This window comes from Hyalella azteca, unplaced genomic scaffold (genome assembly GCF_000764305.2).
Source record: "Hyalella azteca isolate HAZT.00-mixed unplaced genomic scaffold, Hazt_2.0.2 contig15786, whole genome shotgun sequence".
NCBI lineage: Eukaryota > Metazoa > Arthropoda > Malacostraca > Amphipoda > Hyalellidae > Hyalella > Hyalella azteca.
In genome coordinates, this window is record NW_025945625.1 from 239 (window position 1) to 21,882 (window position 21,644).

Here is a 21,644-nt window from a genome sequence, read left to right on the forward strand (position 1 = left end):
CTAGATTTGAATACCAATGCAGAAAGTAAAGTCTTGTAAACAAAATTATTTTCATCACTACACGTACATTAACGGCCACTTATTAGTAAAAATATTATCTATAAAATGGTTATGTATGAATGAAACGTTTCAGATTTTTGTTTTGTCATTTTTATTAACTGGTTAATTGTAGGTAAAAAATCTGAACAAATTCTGCCAATATGTATTTTTCAGGTTTTGCTGCTTGTCTTATATGCATTCAAATATCATTGATAATTACGTCATAGTGGCAAAGCAGAGAGTTTTTTAGACTCTCCCTCAAGTTCATTTTTGAGTCCTATAAGTAGACCAGTAAAGTATCCTGGATACCAGCACTATCATACATAAGAAATTGGTTTAAATCTTGGGTAATGAGGAAATTAAAAATGAACTGATTCTAAAAAATCTGTGGTTTGTCACTATGTCAATGTGTTACGTAGCCTCAGTATTAGGCCTTTGATGGCCATTGACAAAATTTTTCTATGTCGAATCGTTTTTGAGTTTTGGGGCCCAAATTGGGGGTTTTTGTTAAAAAAACAAAAAGTGGTCAAAGTTACCCCGCCGGTCAAACTCACCGTCAAAGTAACCCCATTTTACGGTACCAGCATTATTATACCTACATAAGAAATACTGAAATAGGTATAGGCCTAAATCTGAAGTAAAGGAGGAAATTAAAAATGAGCCAATTCTAAAAAATCTGTGCTTTGTCACTATGTCCTTATACCTAATAAATACATCATTTCATGTATAGAAATAAGTTAAAATATTTCAATCACATTGGGCTTTGTAAGCACTAAGCCTAAGACTAGTAAGAGTAAGACAACAGACTGTACAGACATATTAGCCAAAATTGACACTCCATAATGATAGTCCATTCTTCCTTTTGTTGTAAATTCTGCATCAAAGCTCAATTAGGGATTAGGCTACTACATTATAATTATCAAGCTTTTTATAATATAAATATATAAGCCAAACTGCCAAAGGGTACCTAGGCTAGTATGCTATATCATCATATCATGTAGATTGTAGAATTAGAAATTAAGTTGATTGTAAGCCTTAACTTAAGGTCAACCCAAACGAGTTAAACACAGGCAATACTACAAGAATTAGGTTTCAACAAACCTGTTTTTATTTAAGGATGTACCTAACATCAACTGATCAACATGACTAACTGAGCGGATGCATAGCATGGACCTGTTCCCTGCATAACTGATCAACATGACTAACATCCGCCGTAACCTATTCATTAATCAGAAGACCCAAAATAGGTACAAAACAGACCGCTCCTTTATAACTTAGCAGAAATTTATGATATTATATTGCCTAAATAATCCACCGTTCCTGTAATTGCTCCTTCTTGTTCATCATCTCAGTTACAAAAAAAATATTAGATCCAATCCACTGAATCTGAATCCAGTGACACCTAATCCTAATCTAACCATTCCCCATGAACAGATTTCAAATTTGAGCGCTACCGTCACTTTCCCTCTGAATTCTAGCGGCAATTCTGCCTAATTTCGTGCTGTGTGCAAATACGTCAAAAATATTTAAGCAGTAAAAACACAATGAAAATTGTTTATACGCCGTGTAACGGTTTGGTTAGTGTAAATCTACGATTAGAAAAAAAGACTAAAAATAAATGCTGAGGAATAAAAAAGCTATTATCATAGGAATAAGTTCACGATCATATGATCAGTATAGAGACAGGCACAAGCATAATCACAATAAGTTTTTTTCAAATAATTAGAGGTAAAGATGTTTTTAGCGTGTAATACAATAATGTTTACATTTGCAATGCAATTCATACAAACAATTACCAGTGGTTACTGTTCAGCGTACCAAGATTGGAGCAGAGTTGGGGGTTCGATTCCACCTACAGTATGTGCGGCTTGGAGGCTGGGCGGTTTAGCACAGTAGAATTGGAGCAGCGGGTTGCGTGTTCGCTGTTCGAGACCGCAACAACCTGTGAATGTTCGTCGATGTCATGAATCAGCGACAGGTCTAAACAGCCTAATAAACGATGGAACCGCTATTGCTATTACTCCGCACGAGGAGATACTGTATGAAGAAGACAGTTGACCAATACGAATTTACTCCCATGATCTTTGCTTACTTCTTGAAAAAAAGTGACAGCAAAAAATAACACTCATAAAATGAAAGCAGTGATCAAGCTAGGAATCTTGGAAAAAAAACCTAGTGAGATGAAGTGTCCGAAATTTTGGATCAAGTAACTTTTTCTTGTCGTTGTAGTATTTCTTAAATCACATCAAGACGTTTGGAGGTGAACCATTCTATTAAGATCAACTCTAAGAAATACCTTCTTACAAGTATTCGCGTACACAGAGTTAATATTGTTTGATTTAACTGAAATGGGGCGTTTTTAAATATTATTTAGTCAAAAATATACACGAACTTCAAGGAGAATCTCTAATGAATCATACTCGGAGTTCATGAAAGTGTAGTTGTATGCAGGTCAAACGTACAGATAAATTTTTCAGCTGAGTTGTGGAATATAGATAGGTCTAGTTTCAGGTCTTCCGATCTACGGATTTTCGTTTGCATTGTTAGTGTAAACTGATTTTATTTGCGTAGAGACCTAAGTGGCCGCAATACCCAAACCAAATGGAGCTCATCAGTGATAAAATGGACTACATCTTGATAATGAACTTTTGCCCGCGGGAGCTTTTAAACAGGCTGACCGGAGATTTTCATGATCTTTTCCCTCCTAATTTCATTTCGATCTTCTAATTCTTTATTTGTATTTCTGAGTTTCGTTCTTAACTGAGTGCGACATTTTTGGCATATATGGCTCGCAGTAATCAGTAATTTTTCGTCGAGATTCTTCGGCAATCGACAAGCCAATAATATCGCTCCGATCACTTGGTGGCTCATCGTTCCTACTGTAGTAAAACAATAACTAACCAAAATTGCAGTATTTTGAGAACTATGGTATATTTTAGACCTCTCTCTTCTGCGTCTATAAGCATAATTTATATCATTGAGTAATTTGCTGTCATAAGAAACTTAAAATTATCTCACCCGGGCCACGAGTACTGAAACACAGCGACCGGATTCGGCATAGCAAATAACCTAAGGTAATTATTAGGCAGCATTCTACGACAGATTTTTCAACTACACTTCTTCATAAGAGAGGTACCTATCTCAACTCTCTTAACTCACGTTAAGGTCTGAGGTCTCTTAACTCACTAATGTTAAAGTCTGAGGTCTCTTAACTCACATCAAGGTCTGAAGCCTCTAACGCACGTTAAGGTCAGAGATCTCTTAAATCACGATAAGGTCTGAGGTCTTTTAGCTCATGTTAATGTCTGAGGCCTCTTAACTCACGTCAAGGTCCGAGGTCTTTTAGCTCACGTTAATGTCTGAGGTCTCTTAACTCACGTCAAGGTCTGAGGTCTCTTAACTCACGTTAAGGTCTGAGGTCTCTTGACTCACGTCCCGATACCTATGATGAAGTATCGTTACTCACTTAACATACCTCACCTTGCTCTGTACTTACTTTACATAGGGACTATTTTGCGCCCAATAAGCTCGATAAGAGTATTTGTTGCACTGAATAAAAGACCAAGGCTGATTTGGTACGTTGAATCGCGCAACAGTATGATCAAAAAAGTTGTGGCGAAAGCGTGCCCAGGTTTCGAGATCGAAAAAAATTATGTCATTTAGGCAGGAGGTGGACTCGCCAAATAGAAGCAACGCACGAAACTACTGAACCTAATTTCCGATCATTATAGTTTCTATTGCGTTACGAGATTTCCCGTGAGTTCCCAAAAAAACACTCTGTCTCTAATGACAAAATCAATTATGGGCAGTGTAGTCGTAATAAACGCGAACCTTTTAATAAAAAGTTTCAATGTTTCAAAAACGTAAAACTATTGTATCCATATTTATTAGAATTCATAAATTATATGCCACTTAAAAAATAGATAACAACAGACGGGTTAGAAAATCTTATGGTTAACAATAAATATATCTGCACTCTACATAAAGGCATTACACCCATAAATATGAATGAAATATCTATATTCTAAAGAACACATTGTATAAGCAGAAATAAAAGGACTTCATCCCGGATCGCCGGTTTCGCAAGACACGTCTGTCGAGATGGACCGGCGGCCGGTGCTGCTGTTGGGTGAGCCTTCGAAGCTCTGGTAAACATCAAGGACTGGAACATCGCTGAGATGTTGAAGTGACTGTGATTTAGGGAATATTTGAGGTCCAAAACCCGACTTGCGTTTGATGCTCGTAAGTGCGGTGTCAATAGACTCAGCGCAATCTAACTCCAGGGAGCAACTGCTTTCATCATCGATGGGTGCGCTGGAGCTTGCAGTTCCGCTGGAGTCGCTGCTCTGGTAACCTGAGTCGTCTTGTTTCTGTTTCGTACAATTAGAGCATTGGTTTTCAGGTGTCTTATTTTCCTCTATGTTCGCGAGTTTTGTCTTCCAGGTTGTGATTTTGGGCTGAGACACGTCGGATTTTTTAATTACGCGTCTCCAAGTTTTCTTGATGGTGTCTGCATCGGATTTTCCTTTCTCGATGAAATGTTTCTCCAGTTCAGTTTTGGCACATTGACAAAGCTTCACATTTTTTCTGGTAATGTCTGTGTCCGACGAACTACATCGAGAGGATGAGCCGAGGCCGCTTCCCGACCAGCTGTTCCGTTTACTGGCTGGCGATTTGCCTTCGGCAGCCAATATAAATTGGCCACTTACACGTTCTTCAGAATTGGAAAACTTTTCATGCCGATTGAAGTGAAATCCCGCTTGACTAGCAGTTTTAGGCAAATGAGAAGGACTCTTATTCTTTACGGTGTTTAGCTCGAGCTTAGAATTAAATGTAGTCTGAAAAACTGGCACTGTGTTTTCAAGTGGAGATGTATCACATCTTTCGTTTTTTAAAGACACTTGACCCAAGACTGCTGGATGAGCTTGCAATCCTAAAAGAATAGAAGCAGCCGCTGCGTCTGATAACTCAGGAATGATGTCGTTCTCTGTGGGGGGCTTAGAGGCTTTATTTCTCTTCGCAGGAAGAGACGGAGGATTCACCCTCTCGGGAGTCTTCGCCTCTTTCAGCGGCAACGGAGGTTTTTCATCTGGTACAGCAGTATTCATCTTTTTCAATTTCGGTGGTCTCACCGGTGGAGATACTGAAGACTGCTCGGGACTAAATTTTTTGGAAGAGGAAAGTCGTAATTGAGCCTCTACATTAGCATTTACTGTAGGGTCTACGGCATCGTACTCGCCAACGTTATCTTCTCCAATCGAATCAAAATGTCCACTGTCTCTATCTGCATTGTTCTGGGAGTCATGAGTAGTGATGGACTGCAGGGAGACTGCGCTCGTCGCGTCATAACAATCTTCGGAATCGGTGGCGCAGTAGTCCGAGTATTTACCAATCAAAATAGAACGCGATCGAGCATTCCTCCTCTTCGGAGGTATTCGATCGATCGTATCCATGTCAAACGAGGTGTTGACGTCGTCTTCTGTCTCAACGTTACTATCAGAATATTTAACATTATTTGCGCATGAATTATTGAATCCATTTTCTTTAATAGCAGATTTATCGGAAGACATTTCTTGCTTATTGGACTCATTCAGGCGGGCTTCACGATCGTTAATATTTTCCTGAACAGGCGCTGCACAATTTGAGCAGCGGCTGGCGGAAGACTCTGGAGCTGAAATAGGTTTGTCGATTACCTCGTAGGAATTTTCTGAAATGGTAGAAGCGTTTCCGTCAACTCTTATATTATTCAAAATGCTTGGAGATAGGATTAATTCGCCACCTGAATGGGCACCATCGTCGTCACTGAGGTCATCATGCACTTTCCGTTTCGTGAGATCATAATGCTTTTCAGAAGAGTCGAGCGAATCTAAGTCTTCTGCCGGCGATGTTCCAGTCTGCAGATCGATTTCTTCTGCAGAATGAAGGTCATACGGGATCTCATTCTCAATTCCCTCTAGCCATTGTTCAACTTTACCGTTCCCTGAAGTATTTTTTTCTGTAGTTTCAGAATTTTCAATGCCGGATAGACATTTTTTTGGCCTGCCAAGAGTTGAAATGGGAGTTTTAGTGTCTCCATAATGGCGAATGCGATTAAAAGTTGCGATCATCTCCTGGCAGAAATTATCAAAAGAGCTCGGAGCATCATCACTTTTCTGCCTGCTATCTTTCATAATACTTCGTAGAAGTGAAGGTTTGATGAGGGCAGGCTGTCGCTCGTCAGAATTGACAATATTACGCACTTGATTACGCAACTCACTCGCTGATTTATATGGCTTGGGAATATTTGTATGAACTTGAACGAATTGAAGTGACCTTTGAGAGTTTTTCGTTTTTGATGAGCCAAATGATACTTCGGTAGTGGCATCTCGGTTCTTACGGTCAAGGGTTTTAATTATTTCTGAGACGAAACTCGTACCGCGTTCATTGACTCTTTTTGCTATTCTCTTGAGCGTCGACACCCGGCTTCCTCCTTCTGAACATTCGTCCAGCGAATCAATGGTGAACGTTTCGTCTTGTTGACCACCGTCCACCTGAGGGTCCGTGCTCACGGCTGAATCCCCAGGATTTTCTTTATTTTGGAAACCCAAATTGAATGAAATTCTTGATTTTGCGCGAGGAGTGGACGCACAACGACTGTGAGGTCTGGATTGACTGTGATAAGTGTAGTCGTCTTCAGGGATGTCGTTGAGACTCGGATGAAAAGTCTTGGTGCGCATCTTAGTTTTTGCCGAACTGATGATTTCTCGGATCTTGCTGAGGAAGTCGAGAGCGGCAGGTGGAGGCTCCTGTAATGCAAAATACAATATATCCTGTAATGAAGGAAACAATATATTTTTCGAAAATATACACCTTAATTATCTCTCCGAGATTAGAAATGCAAATGAATGACACATGAAAAATTCCAGTCCATTGCTGAATTACAAAACATAAATTATAAGTAATAATATCACTCGTTTGCTTGAATCGCAAATTCACTAAAAACTTAATAGCAAAGAAAACTCCACAAAAATTCATTGAATCGCAAATTCACTAAAAACTTAATAGCAAAGAAAACTCCACAAAAATTCATAGTATCTTTAAAGAAACGTTTTCTTTAAAGATACTATGAATTTTTGTGGAGTTTTCTTTGCTATTAAGTTTTTAACATAAATTATTTGAAGATTGAAGTATTTATACAAAATTAAAACCCTTTCGGGATATAGCAAACATTTAATGCCCTACTAATCGATGTAACCCCACTGTACCTCACCTGCAAGAGTTCAGGTTCAAAATATGAGGGATTAAAGTAGAGTTTCTTGCGACCATTGTTGTCCACGCTCGCTGGGTTGTCTGAGGGCGCTGCGTTCTGTATTCTACCGGACATTAGCTCTAAATCATCCGCGTTTCTTACGTCTGCGGACAGGAAAAAAGGCTGATGAACCGGAGCAGAGCTCCTATCCGCTCGCTCGATCCCATGGTGGTCAGAGTGACTCATTCCATGAGCCGATTCCTGAGGGAGCCGTTGATCGCTCTCAGTTTCATGGAGATCAGACCTTCGCTGACGATGAACGTTGATCTTATCATCGATGTGTCTCCCAGAAATATCGTCGTTGCTATAGTTGTAATTATCTTCACTCGGTGTGTGGTTTCGATGCACGTCACCATGTCTCTGATGGAGTTGTAGTTGTCGTTGCATCTGCAGGTGTTGGAGTTTGCGTTGGTGGTGCTTTCGAGTCGCAGCGTTGGAGACCGTCTCGGGGATGTCACGGCAAGGGCCAGAAGCGCTCAACCGCTGGTGCTCTTCTCCTCGACCTGACTTGGATGACCCCGGTTTGCTGGCCTTGAAAAAAGAAATAATTTTACTAATTAGTTTGACAGTTAAAGAAATCATCTATGCTTTTTTCTGCGAAAAATTATATAATATATTGTATATGAGAAGTGCAACAATTGGTACAAAATTCTGGTATAGAGAACTTTGGGGAAACAATTTGCTCAAGCTTTCCAGCATTGACAAGCTTTCCAATTAAATTGGCTGGTGAATACTTTTGCCTAAAATCTGAATTTTGACAAATGACACAGAATCAAATGAGTATCAATAAGTTACCAAACAAATTTAAAAAACGAAAGCAGAACAAAAAGTTCAATCATCAAGTGAATTTAATGCGGAAGCGAGTGCCATTGCATTCCGGAGTTTCCGCGCACATAACAACGAACGCTAAGACTGAGCTCCCTCATTTTGTTCGTTTACCAATTGAACAAAAGTAATACAACGTCCTATTTACTTCCATGAGGTAACCAGAAGAGTCAGCACCAGACTTTAGATTCACAATATAACATAACTTAGTGATGTCGGCGCTGAAGAAAGGGTCTGGTGTGGCCTGTCGCCGATTCTTGTACTTTTTCGTGTGTGATTTTAATTAATATAGCACCAGATTTTGATTCATGTTTGAAATTATAGCAGGAGCGGCTGTAGCTCAGGGGTAGCAGCACCGAGATGAAAGAGGCTGGTCGTGGGTTCGAACCTTGAGAAGCTCAGTTCATTTCTCAGTTTCATTGCTGCACGGCGCATGATATACGTCGAGGGTGGTGCATCAGCATGGCCTTGAATTAGTGCCCAAAATATCCCACCAAATGTCTGATATTGAATGGTGTGAAATGGTGTTTCGTTGAATCTACGTTAGTTAAGAGTAGTTTCAACGTCATTTGTCAGGGAAACGATATGTGTTACTAGGGGTGTTTCTTGAATGGATTTCAAGGTCTTAAAAGACAACTGATGAAGAAAAAAACGTTGATTAAACGTTGCTTCAACGAAATAACTCGCAATCAACGTAGTTTAAACGCCATTTGACTTGAGGGGAGGTTATGTCACCTGACTGCGGCGACCGGTGGAGCTTGAGTCAGCGGCACTGAGGGAGCCACTGACACTCGGCGCTGACACTCGGGGGTCCCCCGCTGACGGGGCCAGCAGCGGGGGGCGCTTGGCCCCCAGGGGGCGACGCCCCCCCTCAGACCCGGGGTAGGAACTCGTCGCGGAGAGGCCTTGTTCAACGCTGGTGTGGAGGGGGGTCAGGTGGTTAGCGTTTGGAAAAAATGGTTCGTTCAAAAAATAGTGTTCAGTTCAAAATAATGGTTCATTGAGACTAATGTTGGTTCAAAATAATAGTTCTTTAAGATTAATGTTGGTTCAAAATAATGGCTCTTTAAGATTAGTGTTCAGTTCAAAATAATGGTTCGTTGTGATTAATGTTCGTTCAAAAGAATAGTTCGTTGATAATAACATCCAGTTCAAAATAAATTTGCAAATAAAATATGGTGTTATTCAAAGTATTGTTGCCAGAGAAATAATCTTTCGTTAAACACAATATTTCGATGAAAATATAGCTTAGTTAAAAATATTGTTCAGTTCAAGATAGTCTTCCGTTTACAAAATGTTTATTTCAAAATAATATTTCTTGCAAAGTAAAGTTTCGTTTGGAAATCAAAATTAAAACTATTACGTTTATACATAACATAAAGAAAATACACACACATCCTTACTTACTTACGTACTTATTTCCAACAAAAATTAATTACTCGATGTTTTTTGCAACGTGAAAAAGAATGTTGTTGTATGGAAACGTTGTTGATAAATTTAAATTATTTCGTTAAACCTGCCGTACAATCAACCGATGTTATCTGAAGAATGGTTCGACTCTCTGATAATTAAAATCATGAATTTGCTGGTCATTGTTTGTACTTGTTTAGACACAACTACATCTGCATGAACAATCCGAGCCTATTATATATTAATTTTCCTTATTTATTTACAAGAAGTCCGTGTGTATGAACTTGGTAATTACCAAGCCAGTTTAGGAGATCTGCTCCTCCTGTAGAGGAGGCTGGCGACAATAGAGAGGTAGATCATAAGCTTTAGTACCGGTACAACCTGTGCAACCACAGCTTATAGTACCAGTACAACCTGTGCAACCATAGCTTTAGTACCGGTACAACCTGTGCAACCATAGCTTATAGTACCGGTACAACCTGAGCCACCATAGTTTTTAGTACAGTACAACCTGAGCAACCATGGCTTTTAGTACCGATACAACCTGTGCAACCATAGCTTTGGTACCGGTACAACCTGTGCAACCATAGCTTTAGTACCGGTACAACCTGCGCAACCATAACTTTTAGTATCGGTACAACCTGTGCAACCATAACCTTTACCAAACATAACAAATATGACTTAATTAAGAAGTCAAGTGGGCAGCAGAAGATGAAGAATCGATAGATATAAAAAATAAATGATGTTATGATAAACCACTTATGAGGCGCAGAGGTTGAATTAAGATAAGTTATTAAAAGAAATGCATCATTAGATAATTTTCATGACCGTTAAAATTTCATAGTTAAAAGTTTGTATTAATTAAATGATCAGCGTTCAAAGTTCAATGGCATTTAAATTTATAGCGTTTCGAGTTCATATTATTATTAATTTATAATGCTTCAAGCACAAAGAATTTTAAATTGATAACCTTTGATTAATCATATTGTATCAAGTTCATATTTCTTTGAGGCAGTAAATTTCAAGTTCGCATAGATAGGTTCATTATTCTTGAGATATGAAGATATAAAAATATAACCTAATAATATTTCAACGGCTGAACATTTTTAACACGTAATTTAATACGTTAACGAGACGACTCAAGTCAAGTTAGAACGATATATGTCGAATAAATCAATAAGCTTTTAACGATTAAATAGGTTAATGATAATAATATAATATAATAATAATAATAGCGGTTTCAGCGTTTAGTAGGCCGTAGGCCTGTCGCCGATTCTTAAATGCGCATTAATATCATAATAACACAGCATATCGATTGATTATAATAACATATCGACTCATCACACACACACCACACACATCATACACACACATCACACACACACGCACCTGAAGGGCGGCTCCAAGTCCGTGGAGTTAGGCAGCGCCTGCCAGCCGCGTCGCGTCAGCCTGCGCGCCTCCTGCACCACGCAAAGCGGCGCAGACTGCGCAGACTCTGCGCCTGCGCACGGTTTGTTGTTTACCAAGTATACTATATTATAAAATTATACATAATAATAATATAATTTAAACGATCGAGAATTAAATTAATGCGACGTACACCCATGAAAGAGGCCGAATTCAAAGAACTCGAACGTTTTTCACGCTCCAGATGAATAATGCGAGTAAATAAGTAATACAATTTATATCATAGTAATAGAGCATTGTGTAGAGCATGAATTAAAGAAAACCACATTGGACGAAAAATATTTCAGAGGAATGACTATCAACATGAATACATATTTACTTCATATCGCACTTAGGTTAACAATGATTTCATTGTAAATTACGATGGATTGAGGAGACAGCTACGTAAATCATGACTACCACGACACAAACCAATAAAAAAACACGCTAATTGTTTTTTAATAAAACACTCTGCTACTTATTTAAATATGTCTGTCATACACAAAGAAAACATATAATACAAATAAATTATTATTTTGAACTTTATATTTAGACTCAAACAAATTAATTAACGAATTTATTCAGTTGCTCACCCAAGATGGCGACCTCGTCGTTGGGGTTAAGCAATTGGCCGCGCGCGGGCAGGTGGACGAGCGGCACCGGCGCACGTCCGCCCCCGCCCACGAACTCGGCGAGACTGCACTCTGGTGGCACCCACGTCAGCATTATAACAAGGTGCTTAATTAATACCCTTAATGGTTCTTGAACACGGGAAAGTATTACCCAGTAGTATTAGCGGCAAGTATTTTCCACTTCGAATATCAGGCTGATTTCTTCCAATTTTTAGCCATAATTTTCGATATTTTGAATAGAATTGATATGTAAAATTTTGTTTTCTAATTTTTATCCAGATATTTGAAGCGGAAAATACTTGCTCCTAATACTATCTGCAGATGCTTTTACCGTGCATTAGACCAAATTTTACCACAAAATAACAGAGCGCTATTGGCTCGAGAAATATGACAACAATAGTTGTTAAACTAAGATAAGTGAGTCTAGTTCAAGAGGATGAAGAACTTATTGGTTGGTTCGATCAAGCAGGGAGTCTATACAGTTCACACAACCATGATTAGAGCAGTGAGTTGCAGCTTCGAAACCGCAGAAGCTTGTAAGAATTCTGTGAAGTCTGGAATCGGCGACAGGCCAGATCGGCTCATTCAAGGTTGACACCACAATTACTACAGTTTTTTCAATAATATTTTATAAAAACATTTTGTTCCCAATACTTTGTTGCTAAAATTTCATAGCTAATACTTTATTTATAATATTTTATTACCAATATTGGTATTAGTAATTTTCAATTACTAATTGAAAATTATTATTTTCAATTCTACTTTCTCTACTAATTTTTATTCTCTACTTTCTACTACTAATTATTATTAGTAATTCAATTACTAATAATAATTTTGTCTTGGCAATAAAATATGTTTATTACCAATACAAAAGACTGACCGCTGACGCTGTCGGTGCAGGAGAATGAGTCGTCGCGCAGCAGCGGCCGCTCAGGAGGACAGCGGCAGCGGCAGGACGCCTCGGCAGGCGGCCACGCGCCTGGGCCGCTGATGGACGACGCATCACCGCCCAGACAGCGGCACACTGATGACTCTTAAGGTAGGAAAAATTGTATATAAATACATCTGTATTTTTAGCGCATTTTCTCATTTATGGAAAAAAGGCGCTCTTGTGCTCGTCATGTCCGTCCGTCCGTCCGTGACTTCACGTTTTCCTCGACGAGAAAATGCGCTCTCTGTCACTCACTGCAGTGAGTACTGAGTTATATTTTTTATTTTATGTATATTTATTTATTTTATTTTATGTATAAATGTATATAAATACATAGGCGCCATCTACACGGCGACAAAAGTAAATTATTGCGGCTATAAATTACGTCAAAATTTCATTTTACATGTAAGTCTTGAGCGGAAAAATATTAAAAAACAGGAGTTGTTCCAGTTAATGAGAATCAAATTAATCGTGAACGCTAATTTTTAATTTACCAAAAATCTAAGTCAGAATTTGAGTAGCATTAAACCTTACTAATCGGTGTTATAATATTTCTTAGAAATTTTAAATTGCATACAAAATGTTCAATCTTATTTACAAATAATTTTTACAAATTGTAAATATGTATCTACGCACCTCTGAACGTGCATAAATATCTCTACATAATATTAATTAGAATATGCAACTGCCTAGTAAAGCGAACAAATCTTTCCTAAAAAACGTTAAATTAATACGATAATATTACCAATAACATTTAACAATGAAATATTGTTATATTCATTTGTAGGCGTGAATTAATCTAACCTTATACCAAATGAATATTTTTCCGATAACTTTAAATTAATGCTATGATATTACTAATAACAATGAAATATTTCAAACATTCAGCTGTAAGCGTGTAGTAATGCAAGCTTGTAGGAAATGAATATTTTCCAATAACTTTAAATTAATACGATGATATTACCAATAACAATGAAATATTGTTATATTCACATGAAAGCGTAAATTAATCTAACCTTAAATAATTAATTAATTAATAAATCTAACCTGTAAGCGTGTAGTAGTCACCCGCCTCATGTCTGACGACAGACAACACGTCTTCATGGTCAGGCTCTGCGCTGACGATGCGAGCAAACATCGCGACCATGACAAGCAGTGCGAGTCGCAGTGGCTGTCGTCGTCTTCTGCCTAGCGCACACTCGGAGAAATGAGGAGACTTTGTCCGAATACCGATGCACTGTTTGTCCTTGAGTGGGTCATCTTGATCCAGTTTGGCCCGGCATAAGAGCTTATTAGTGATATTTGCAGAAAGTGGGTCGCACTTCTGTCCCTTGAGTGGGTCATCTTGATCCAGTTTGGCCCCGCATAGGAGCGTAGTAGTGCTATTGGCAGAAAGCGGGTCGCACTTTTTGCTCTTGAGTGGGTCATCTTGATCCAGTTTGGCCCGGCATATGAGAGTATTAGTTCTTCTTGCAAAGAGTGGATCATTATTTGGACAATATGACCCATTCATTATTTTGAATTCATCGGTCATCACGGGTTGACTATCAATCAATCGTACGGGCGATCAGGCATGACATTCACTGGGGATAATGCACTAACAATAATGCAGATGACGGTGTAATAATGACGCAAACATTTTATGTCATTTTCTTAAAATAAATTAGTCACTGCATGAGAGTCCCGTTAAGCTACAATTAACATATTTTATATCATGATGCTTTAGAATATCTTATTGGAGATAGTGAATTAGATTGAACTTCTGGAAAAGAAAAAGAGATTTTGATATTTATATGAATAAACAATATGTATAAGTATGTATACTAAAAAATGATAAAACATGCAATGCATCGAACACAATGAGATAACAGGGCACTGGAACTAAAAGTGTCAAAATATGTTCAAATATTAAATTCACACTTGGCTGTTTTGTTGCTTTGAGTAGGAATTAGAGTGAGGACTAGAACGGTACTTGTGCCATGGAATAAATGCAGTTCTAGTCCTACACATTTGACTAGGAGCCGTACTATCAAAGCTTGCTGTAATACACGTAGCGGCATTCTCGTTTGTGATTGATGGATATAGTTCGAAACGCCGCCAGTGATTAGCTGACGGAGTTACGAACTCGAAGCTATTTGTGATATTATGGCCCTAAAGCGGTTGCTTTTTAATCCATCGACTGGCAGCAACGTGTCTGGTACACCCAGAAAAAATAAGTCATACTGTCCAAATAGTGACACACTTTCTGCACGTAACACTGCATGATACGTCCTTTTACCTAACAAAACTGGGTCAGGATGGCCCACACAAGGAGAAATTAGTATCGCTATTTGGATAAAGCCTTATAAATTTTTTTGAGTGTAACTTGGACAGTCGGTCACCAATGAAGCTCAGGCAAGACTAGCGGTCTACCCTCAACCGAGCCTTCTTGTCCGAATCGAAAAATCAACTAACGGCGTTACGGCCGAAGTAAAAATACGCGTGGAAGACTGAAGTCCATTCCTTCGAGAAACGCTCAGTGAAGAAAACTCGCAGGGAACGTTAGCGCGACCATGACGCAGCGCGATCGTTTATTGTGCATGTCCGTCGTGCGTTCGAACACATGGTAATCTACTAACTCTACGTTTTGTGACTTCTTATTTTCGTTTAAAAATAAATTCGTAAAAAGCATAATAGAATTTTTAGAGACAAAAAATTGTACGAAAATATTTAAAGTAGCTGGTATGCAAATGCAAAGAATAGATCTGTCACTAAAGGTCTTCGAATTTTTGTAATTTATTTGAAATTGTTAAGATTACCTAGTCGCTAGTCCGAACCAAAGATTTCGCGTGATCTAAAATGTTAGGGAAGAGAAATCAAATTATAATGTATAAATAAGTAATTTTGTGTAGAAGTGCATAAAGCAACATTGCAAGCCTTTCAAAAGGCACTTTACAGGCAATAAATCAATGAGATAGGGACAGTTCAGTATTATCTTATTAACAGTCTGGTGGAACAATCACAAAGTCTCTCAAGGACGGGCTTTCTATCTACGGCTAGATACTATAAATATTACCATTATAAATACTTACAATTAAATATTTCATCTTTCATAAAATTTGTACAACATTTGCATGGTATTAATCGAACATTCGATTCAAGATCAGATAGGATATTACGAAATCTAGAGCAAATTAAGTAAGTCCTTAGAAACATTTCCGTTTTAAATACATACTTAAACTACGTAATCTCAATAAAATGCATTTGATCGAAAAAAATAAGTACGATGCGTCAAGAAAAATAGCCATAGGACTTCTGCAAGAAAAATACGCCCCTGAAAGAAATCTCGTCTCGAGGGCTGTTATTGCCGCGAGTTTTCCTGCAAGCAAAGCGATGGTTATGTGAGAATAATGTTCAGTTCAAAATAATGGTTCGTTGAGATTAATGTTCGTTCAAAATAATGGTTCTTTAGGAATAATGTTCAGTTCAAAATAATGGTTCTTTGAGATTAGTGTTCGTTCAAAGTAAGGGTTCGTTGAGAATAATGTTCAGTTCAAGATAATGATTCGTTGAGATTAATATTCGTTCAAAATAATGGTTCTTTAAGATTAATGTTCGGTTCTAAATAAATTTTCGATAAAATTATTGTTTTTTTTTTTTTCAAAATATTGTTGCCTAAGAAATAATCTTTCGTTACACACAATATTTCGATTGCAATATTGCTTAGTTGAAATTATTGTTCAGTTCAAGAAAAACTTCCGTTTAAAAAATGTTCCTTTCAAAATAATATTTCTTGCAAAGTAAAGTTTCGCTTGGAAATCAAAATTAAAACTATGACGTTAATACATCACAGATGCAAAGTACACACCCATCCTAACTTTTGTACTTATTTCCAACAAAATTTAATCTTTCAATGTTTCTTGTAAAATTAAAATGAATTTTTCGAATGAATCTATTCGAAACTTCGTTAATAAATAAAAATTACTTCCTTGAACCTGCCGTTAGATGTACCGACGACATCTGAAGAATTGTTCGACTCTCTGATAATTGAAATCATGAATTTGCTGTTCATTGTTTGCACTATTTAGACATACTTACATCTGCATGAACAATCCGAACCTATTATATATTAATTTTCATTATTTATTTACAAAAAGTCCTTGTGTATAAACTTGGTAATTACCAAGCCAGTTTAGGAGATCTGCTCCTCCTGTAGAGGAGGCTGGCGACAATAGAGAGGTAGATCATCAGGGAGAGACCCACAACCGCTCCCCCCAACAGCCACATCCGCACTGAACTACTGGCTCCCATAGAGTCTGTAAATAAGGCAATAAATGTCATTAATTCATTTAAGGAGTCATTTTACTGAGTCATTTTACTAAATCACTTTACGAAGTCATTTCATTAAGTCATTTTAAAGTCATTTTATGAAGATATATTACTTGGAAATGTTACTAAGTACCGGTAATTTTACCAAGTAAATTTATCGGGTCATTTTACGAGGTCATTTTACGTCATTGTAGGAAGTCATTTTACAAGTTATTTTACGATGTCAATTAACGAACTCATATCATTAAGATTTTATACAAAGTCATTTTACAAAATTTTTTACGTTTTGCTGCTTGTGTTATATGCATTCAAATATCACTGATTATAACGAAATATTATTGCCGTACATATAAGTACAAATTCGCTTAGAAATAATCTCATATCAATTAATTAAACTTCAATATAAATAAGAATATAAATCAAGGTAAATATGAATATAAATCAAGATAAATAATAATATAATTCAATAAATATGAATGGACGCTCGTTTACCATCCGGGAGCTGCGCGGTGCCGGCGACGCGGAAGGCGATAATCTCAAATCAATTAATTAAATTTAAATAATAAATAAATTATTATTTAAATAGCCAATAAATGAATATTAAATAGTCAATATATATGAATAGAATATGAATATGAATAGTTAGTCAATACTCAATAGATATGAATGCGGACGCTCGTTTACCGTCCGGGAGCTGCGAGGAGGTGCCGGCGACGCGGAAGGCGACGCAGGGCGAGAAGGTCGCAGCGGCGCGGCGGGCGGCGTCCCGGCAGAGGAGCTTCACCTGCACCACGCCGCTGAAGTTGTTTGTAAGCTAGGCAGTAGGCCTTAGGCTTAAGCCATAAGGTTGTAACATCCGTCCTAACTATTCATGGATCAGATTCAGAAGACCCAAAATTCAAAACAGACCGCTCCTCTATGCTTTAGAAGAAATTATATTGCCTACATAATCCAGCGATCCTGTAATTACTCCTTCTTGTTCGTCACCTCAGTTAAAATAAACTTAAAATATAATATTAGATCCAATCCAGCGATACCTAATCTGACCATTCCCCATGAACAGATTTCAAATTTGAGCGCTACCGTCACTTTCCCTCTGAATTCTAGCGGCAATTCTCCCCAATTTAATGCTGTGTGCAAATACGTCAAAAATTTTTAAGCGGTAAAAACACAATGAAAAATTTTGATGCGCCGTTTAAGGGTTCGGTTAAGATTGTAAATCCATGATTAGAAAGAAAAAAAAAGACTAAAAATAAGTGCTAAGGAGTAAAAACGCTATTATCATAGGAATAAGGTCACTATCATAATATCAGTATAAAGACTGGCACACGAGCATAAATAATAGACCCGGGCGGTTTAGCACAGCAGAATTTGAGCATTGGATTGCGTTTTTGAGACCACAACAAGCTGTGGATGTTCGGCGATGTTAAGAATGGGCGACAGGTCTACGGCCTAATATACGATAGAAGCGCTATTACCATTATTCCGCACGCGGAGATATGAAGACAGTTGACCAATACGAATTTACTCCCATGATGTTTGCGCACTTCTTGAAAAAAGTGACAGCATAAAATATCACTCATAAAATGAAAGCAGTGATCATCATCATGAATTTTATCATTACTGGTAGTTTGAAAACGTACAGTACCAGTAGTAACATACATTATGTTTCTTAGTATAGTATCTTCGGCATTGAAGAATAGGCCTGGATAGGCCTGTCTTGAGGTGGTCTTGATGAGCTTCGTACTATGAACCGTAGCATTTGCACTTGCTATCGCTAAGTGTAATACCTTGTTCTACGTCGTTTCCTTTCTGTTATCATTGGAGACCCAATTTAAATTAAGGAGACACACAACAACGTTATAAATACTCGCATCTTGAGCACATTTTTTCTTAGATTCAGGTTCTTTGGAATGAATCAAATTTTGGTAGTGTTTGGAACTAGTTTGGAATTTTTTGTACGCCAAATTTTTATTCTGAGTAACAACTTGATATTTAGACACAATGTTCATCTACTCGAGAGACATCTTGCATGCAGACAGAACATTTATTTGCTTGAAATCAAACTTTCGTGTTAGGTGCAGTGCACAATTCCGTCGTAGGCTTCAGCCTAGAACTTCCCAAGAACTTGCAGGTATCAAATCCACAGTAATTTCTCTACTTTGTAGCTGATAAGAGGAAATTTCAGACTGATGGTAACGATCCAAACTTCCCTGCATTCATAATGTCATGTTTGTTTCATATGAACTGCGTTCAAATATCCATGCAAATATCTATGTATTGAAAATGGCATCGTCGCCGCAGTTGATACTTTAAGTACTAATTAGAAATGGACTTCTTCCATGATTTTAGCAATTTAAAAACTAATGACATAAGATCAATTCAACATGCTCTAGCTTTTACTAGCCTCAAACGAGCCTAGCCATTGATGTAAAATTTATATGACGTGCAGCTGAGTCTATTGGGTTTCGCTAAAATAATTTAGTTAGTATTGCGTAAACTAAGCTGCTTGTTCATTTTTTTCGTTTAGCCAGGAATCTTGGAAGAGGACCCTAGTGAGATGAAGTGTCCAAAATTTTGGACCAAGCAACTTTTTCTTGTCGTTGTAGTATTTCTTAAATCAAATTGAGAGGTTTAGAGTTGAACCATTCTAACAAGATCTACTCCTAGCAATACCTTCTCACAAGTATTCGCGTACACCGTGTTAATATTGTTTGATTTAAATGAAGTGCTTAGTTTTCAAATGTTTTTTAGTCATGTAGATACACGAACTGCAAGAAGAATCTCTAATGAATCATACTCAGGTGTTCATGCAAGTGTAATTGTAAGCAGGTCAAAAAGTCAGAGAAATTTTTCAGTTGAATTGTGGAATATTAGTATTATATAGGTCTAGTTTCAGGTCATCCGATCTACGTATTTTCGTTAGCTTTGTTAGTGGAGGCTGCATTTATTTGTGTAGAGACCTAACTGGCCGCAATACACGACCCAAATGGAGCTCATCAGTAATCAAAAAGACTACATACTGATAATGACCTTTTGCCCGCGGGAACTTTAAATGGGCTTACCGGGGATTTTCGAGATATATTCACTCCTAATTTCGATCTTCTAATTCTTTAATTAAACCGGATGCCTGCCTGCATGGACGCCGTTTCAGACTGGATGCGTTCCAACCGGCTCCAGCTCAATGCATCGAAAACCGAATTTATTTGGTTCGCGACCGCTCGTCGCCAACATCAGCTTCTAGCAAGCCTTGTGCGAGTGGGCGACGAGTTCGTCTCACCTACATCCTCTGTACGCAGCCTCGGCATTCAGCTGGACTCAGAACTATCTATGAACAACCACATTGCCAAGGTAACCGCTGCTTGTTTTGGCATCCTGCGGCAAATTCGTAGCGTCAGTCGCTGTCTCTCGAGGCCGGTCCTCGAGGTCCTCATGGTGGCGCTTGTGCTGACCAGACTGGACTGTGACAATGCCACACTTTACGGACTTCCCATCACGGCACTTAACAAACTGCAATTCGTAATGAACGCTGCAGCGCGACTCGTTTGTGCCCGGCGGAAATTTGACCACGTGACACCGATTTTGCGTGACCTTCACTGGCTACGCATCCAGCAGCGCACGCAGTTTAAAGTCGCTGTTCTGACGTTCCGCTGCCTCCATGGATTAGCACCACCTTGTCTCGCCGAAGGCCTGCGGCGCGTGTCGGATCTGCCTTCTAGAAGGCGACTGCGTTCCTCGTCGTAGGCTGACCTCGTCGTCCCGTCCTCACGTCTGTCCACCGTCCGCGACAGAGCGTTCCCGGTCGCTGCGGCCAGAACATGGAATGGTCTGCCAGCATCGGTGACATCTGCTTCTTCGCTGCCGTTGTTTCGTCGACGCCTAAAAACAGAACTATTCCGTAGAGCCTTTGAATCTTAGACCTAGCCGTCATCTAATCTATCATTTCATGGATATTACTGGTTTAGCATAGGTGTTGTTTGTTCTAGCATAGACGTCGTCAGCCTTGGCATATGTCCTTTGTTTTAGCATAGACGTCATCTGTTTTTATCCTCTCGTGTCTCGCACATCTTTTTAGCCACTTGTAACGTGGCCTCGAAGTTCGATCTGAACGAGACGCCACGACAATCTCATCGTGGAATAATAATAATAATAATATTTGTATTTTTGAGTTTTGTTCTTTACTGAGTGCGACATGTTTGGCATATATGACTCTCAGCAATCCGTAATTTTTTCGTCGAGAGACTTCGGTAATCGACAAGTCAAAATAATATCGCTCCATCACTTTTAGTGGCTCATCGTCAATACTGTAGTAAAACAACAACTTTACCAACATTGCAGTATTTTGCGAACTATGGTGTATTTTAGACCTCTCTCTTCTGTTTCCATAAACATAATTTACATTATTGAGTGATTCACTGTCTTAAGAAACTTAAAATTATCTCTGTCAGGCCACGAGTAGTGAAACACAGCAACCGGATTCGGCACAGCATATAACCTAAGGTAATTATTAGGCAACATTCTACGACAGCCTTTTTCAACTACACTTCTTCATAAGAGAGTTACCTATCTTAACTCTCTTAACTCACGATAAGGTTTGAGGTCTTTTAACTCACGTTAAGGTCTGAGGTCTCTCAACTCACGTTAAGGATTGAGGTCTCTTAACTCACGTTAAGGTCTGAGGTCTCTAACTCACGTTTTGGTTAAGGGATCTTAACTCACGTCAAGGTCTGAGGTCTCTTAACCAACTCATATTAAGGTCTGAGGT

General features: G+C 38.4%; 1 protein-coding gene across 1 annotated transcript; it reads right to left on the reverse strand.

The window, feature by feature from the left end:
- Positions 1–3,957: 3,957 nt before the first annotated feature.
- LOC108675026 lies at positions 3,958–14,304 on the reverse strand. Its single transcript, XM_018163013.2, has 8 exons — positions 13,619–14,304; positions 12,521–12,673; positions 11,602–11,712; positions 10,948–11,063; positions 9,858–9,943; positions 8,888–9,068; positions 7,289–7,858; positions 3,958–6,824 (listed from the first exon to the last, which is right to left on the reverse strand). The coding sequence occupies exons 1-8, from the start codon at positions 14,103–14,105 to the stop codon at positions 4,101–4,103; spliced, it is 4,428 nt and encodes a 1,475-aa protein (XP_018018502.2). The 5' UTR covers positions 14,106–14,304; the 3' UTR covers positions 3,958–4,100.
- Between the last annotated feature and the right edge of the window lie 7,340 nt (positions 14,305–21,644).

Bases quoted from the DNA above. Each gene is read 5' to 3' on its own strand.
- LOC108675026 (XM_018163013.2), bottom strand. From the start codon at position 14,105: ATGACCGATGAATTCAAAATAATGAATGGGTCATATTGTCCAAATAAT. The intron at 11,713-12,520 runs GTCAGTCTTTTG...GGGTGCCACCAG, and splicing joins CTGCACCGACAGCGTCAGCG to AGTGCAGTCTCGCCGAGTTC. The intron at 7,859-8,887 runs GTGACATAACCT...TCTTTTTTCAAG, and splicing joins CCACCGGTCGCCGCAGTCAG to GCCAGCAAACCGGGGTCATC.